General features: G+C 33.1%; 1 protein-coding gene across 5 annotated transcripts in view; it reads right to left on the reverse strand.

Moving 5' to 3' along the window:
- The window catches only part of STAG2 (stromal antigen 2), a 132,013-nt gene that overhangs the window by 45,098 nt on the left and 81,927 nt on the right, over positions 1-4,988 (reverse strand). For all 5 annotated transcript variants that reach the window (XM_040628287.1, XM_040628264.1, XM_040628276.1 and 2 more), the window contains exons 10-12: positions 2,232-2,355; positions 1,308-1,406; positions 1,129-1,208 (exon numbers count right to left, since the gene is read on the reverse strand). In XM_040628287.1, coding sequence (XP_040484221.1) covers positions 1,129-1,208; positions 1,308-1,406; positions 2,232-2,355 — 303 coding nt within the window. The remainder of the gene's footprint in view (positions 1-1,128; positions 1,209-1,307; positions 1,407-2,231; positions 2,356-4,988) is intronic.

Raw genomic sequence — 4,988 nt, forward strand, 5'->3', positions numbered from 1 at the left:
CACTTACGTTGCTTCTATGTCTTGGCTATGGTAACTAATGTTCCAATAAACACGGGGGTGCATATATCTGTTCAAATTAGTGTTTCCATTGTCTTTGGGTAAATACCTAGAAGTGGAATTACTAGATCCTATGGTATTTCTATTTTCAGTTTTTTGAGGAACTTCCATACTGTTTGCATTTATAAAGAACTCATACAACTCAACATCAAAAATGAAAAAAAATCTGGTTAAAAACTGGGCAGAGGACATTTTTCCAAAGATATACAGATGACCAACAGACAAATGAAAAGATGGTCAACAGCAGTAATCATTAAGGAAATGCAAATCAAAACCACAATGAGATATCACTTCACACCAGTCAGAAAGGCTAGTATCAAAAAGACAAGAACACTGTTGGCTAGAATATAGGAAAAAAGGAAGCCTCATGCACTGTTACCAAAGGGGAAAAGAATAGGGGAATGGGCATAATGGGTGAAGGAATTAAGAGGTACAAACTTCCAGTTATGAAATAAGTCACGAGGATGAAAAGTACATCACAGGGAATATAGTCAGTGATACTGTAATATACATATTGTGGTGAGCATTTCGTAAAGTATATAATTACTGAATCACTATGCTGTACACCTGAAATGAATTTAATATTATTTGCCAACTACACTTCAATTAAAAATTTAAAAATTTTTCCAAAAAGTTAAAATGGTAAATTTTTTAAAAAGGAAAAAATAAATTGCATCATTACATTTTAACATAATAAAATGTTTTAAATTCAGACTGTTTACAAAGAAATTTCAGTAAATACTAATTTCTAAGAGTGTAACAAGATACAGTAAGCACATTTAATACACTCAAGTGTTTAACTTTATTTCAAGGGCACCTGAGACAGTGAAATGGAATGGAAACTGACCATTAGAATGGGAACACATGAATTCCTAGCTCAGTTAAAATTTTCTACTCTAATGGTTTCTTCTTTCCGTTTTCTCAACCTTACATAAGAAAATTAAACTTCCAGCTGTAAAAATTCCATGACTTAAGTTATTAAAATTTAGAACCAGATAAATTTAAACCACACAGTCTAATGTATTATTTAAGTATCTGGATATTAGTAATATGCAATAAGTACATACTTACTGTAAAACAAGAGTAAGTAATTTTATTGCTTGTACTGCAACATCATATTCTTTGTCAAGGGTCATAGATACAATTCTATCCTAAGAACAAAAAAAAAATTAAGGTATTTTTAAAGTAAAAGTAAGGGAAAAATATTTTCAAACAACAGGTAATTTTTAAATACTTGAAGTAATACTAACCTTGAACCGACTGGTAAAAAGCTCCAGTTTGGAATTAAGCTCTTTGTTATAATAAAGCCCTTGTAGAGCAGTGAGACATTTGAGTCTTACCTCACCTTGCTAAATGAAGCAAGAGGAGAAAATGCATTAAAACTTTGCATAATTTCAACCTGAATATTTAAGACATACACAGTATCTTCTACTTTTGATTTTTAAATATGTTCTACACATTCCTCAAAACTCTCATTTTCAGAAACTCTTATCTTTGATAATGCAAAAATAGGAATCAATGCATGCATTTAATACTAAATACCTTTGGGGTTATTATTTCTGTATGTCAAATGAAAATTTCGTGAAAATCTGTTCAGAGCAATACTATTGTGAAAGACATTAGTAGCATACTTTACAGTTAAGTTTTCCTTTACAGAAAGTAATATTTGTAAAGGATATATGCAAAGAACTTCAAAGCTAGTGAACAGGCAGCCTAAGAGAAAGGTAGAATAATTAAAAAACTATAAAATAAAATAAAAACTGTCAGAGGCCAAGTTGGAATTTATAATCTGGCTAAAATACATGTTTATAAAGAGAGAAGAAAAGTTAGGAATATTTTTAAAAGTATACAGCACTCACACAGTAAGAATAAAGACTCTTCTTACAGCTATAAGAAATGCTTAACCACTACCACCTACATGATTCTAATGTTTGTTTCACTACAAAAAATAATTCAAGACCGAAGTCTAAATCAGTTACCAAGATTTAAAAAATCTAGGGGACTTTATGCGATAGAAACCATGTTTTCATGGAGCAGAGAGAAAAGAATAAAGACATGCCTACAAGAATGTGGTCCCAGGTATAGCTATACACAGGTAACTCATTATGAATGAGAGCTATAGATAGCTATGCCTATGTGTAAACAGATAAACATTCTGTAAGGGCATATCTTACCTTATCATGCATAGTCCAGCCAACATATTTTAAATAACTGTCATTTAGAAAGGCATCACTATACATTTTCATCCAAATGCCAATTTCTTCAATGCAAATAGCTCGAATTTCAGCTATTGCATCACTGAATGGAGGAAGGAAAAATTATGTGTATTAGTGCCACTGTAACATCAGGATTTGTGATTTATCCAAGACATGCCAAATACTTCACACCTAATATGAACATACCACTATCTTAAATATTACTGTGGATTTAAAAGTAGAACTGAAGCATGACCCCTGAATGTTTACAGACTCCTTGGCAAAGCATAATTCTCATAAGTATTTAAAATTAAATAAAATTACAAACAAAACTGGATCCCCACCTTTTATACCATGCCATATCCCAGCCTCTGCTCACACCTGCTGGGCATGGTGTGTTCAGAAGACAGCAGGCACACTAGTTTGGTTAAAGCATACTTTTCCAGGAGAGAATTAGTTACACATAACATTGAAGCCAAGCTTCATTTCAATTTGAACATCAGACTAAATTATTTTGAATTCACCCTGCAGGTGCTAGTGAGTCATTGAAGGCTTTGGAGCAGAGGAATAACACAATAAAAGAATGTTTTAGGAAAACTTCAATAATCTCTAGGTATGAGAATGATAGAGGAATAGACTAAGATAATGGTGACAACAGAGACAAAAAGGTAAGAATGGACCAAAGGGCAACACAAAGGAAGTAATTCAATAACTCCCAAGTTGAGGAAGTGAGGGAGAAGTTGAATAAAAATGCCACCAACATTTAAAGAATAGATTACAACAGAAATGGTGGTAAAATTACCTATTTCTTTCCTCTACTCATTCAAAAGAGTAAAAGAGAATACTTAAATCTATCCAAATTTTCCCAATAACATCCAAATGGCAGAGTCCGGAACCATCATCTATAGTTTCTACTAAAAGCAATTAAGTATTCTGTACCCTAACTCCTAATCAAAGAAGTAGATTCCATCTGCTGGGCAGCTACAAGACAAGCACGTTATCCCATTTTTCAGAGAGGAAACATCAAGTTCAGAGCAGTTAAATAACTAGAGTATCTCAATCAGTGGAAGAACTTACCTTCTAACACTGATCTTATTCCAATGCTCTTTCTACTACTTTATACTGCCTAAACCACTAAATATCCAAACCTGAATAGAATAAGAATTACGTAGAAAAAATGTTCTGACTTACCGGTATCTATGTACAAACACTCCCTTAAATATTGCATTCATCATATTTTCTATTTCATCTTGATTTTCCTGAAGCTGAAAAGAATACATTATTTCTTTTCAGTTGTAATGGAGATACAACCAAAACAACATCTAAAAGTCATTACAAGTACAAATACAGGTTTCTCCAGTGTTTTGGTGATTACATCTAATTTTTAATTCTACTAGACAACAGTAACCACAGAAAATTAACAGCTGTTGTAGGTCAGGTAGCTAAAGTTCCTTGATACCTGGAATAGTTGACTTGGCTTTTAACGTTTAGCTGCTAGATTAGCCTTTTCTAAGGCTCACAGTTTCCATTATAAAAAGGCACATAAAAAATCTGTTAAGTAAATTAATTACACCACATATAATCTATTATATATGTTCATATCAAAAAAGTATAGTAATATTTCATTATCTTGGTCATTATCATCTGAAAAAGAAAAATAATGTTAACTAGTGCCTGCTCACAGAGCAAAAGAGGTTTAAGTAAAGCAACTTGGTAAAAAGTATCCTGCTAAATTCTTTTGAAGGAAACAAGCCTCACCTTAAATAATCAAGTAAACATTTCAAAATCTTGGTTTACTTATCTACTCCCAACAAAATTGTTCCAGAGTTTGAGAGGAGAAAAATCTTTCTCACAGTCTAAGTATCAATTAGCTCTTAGATTATGTTCTACACTTTTGTAAAATGTATTTTTTTCTTTTCATGACTATATTCTTGCATTTCCAAATAATGCTAACAAGAGCGTGCACTTTTTTTTAAAGGATTTTATTTGTTTATTTGAGACGGAGAGATACAGAGAGAGAAAGAGCACGAGCAGGGGGAGAGGCAGAGGGAGAGGGAGAAGCAGACGCCCTGCTGAGCCAGGAGACTGATGTGGGCTCTGTGGGGCTCGATCCCAGGATGCTGGGATCATGACCTGAGCCAAAGGCAGCCGCTTAACCATCTGAGCCACCCAGGCACCCCAAGGGTATACACTTCTTATATTCATTAGCACAGATAAACAGTCAAAGGTCCTAGCTGGTCAAAAACTTAACCCAGAGTATCAGTATCTTGTATTTGCACAGGAATTTTAATCTCAAAATCCTTTTAACTATATCCACTCATTCAATGCTCACAATCTTAAATTTATGTCCAAGAATTGGGCCATAATTTCAAGGCCCAAGACATTCATTATGTTTACCTAATAAATCATCTGATGAAATTTAATAACTATAATTAAGAGGTAAAAAGGCCAATTCTTCATTTCAAACTATATGAAAAAGATGAGGAATTTAGGTAGGGGGGCAATATGGACAAGACTTTAAGGCTTCTGCTGAGTCAGGGCATTTTAAAAAGTTATTGACTATCTCAGAAATGACCAACTAAAAATTATAGCTACTACCAACCCCAAATATATCAAAATCAAGTAGTAATTTCTGGATTACCACGGCAAATATTACCTCAAATGCATTACTAACATTTTTGAAACATCAGATTTTGCTTATTAGAAATAAACATAAATATCACCAATATCAGACAG

Source organism: Ursus maritimus (genome assembly GCF_017311325.1).
Source record: "Ursus maritimus isolate PB19 chromosome X unlocalized genomic scaffold, ASM1731132v1 scaffold_X1, whole genome shotgun sequence".
NCBI lineage: Eukaryota > Metazoa > Chordata > Mammalia > Carnivora > Ursidae > Ursus > Ursus maritimus.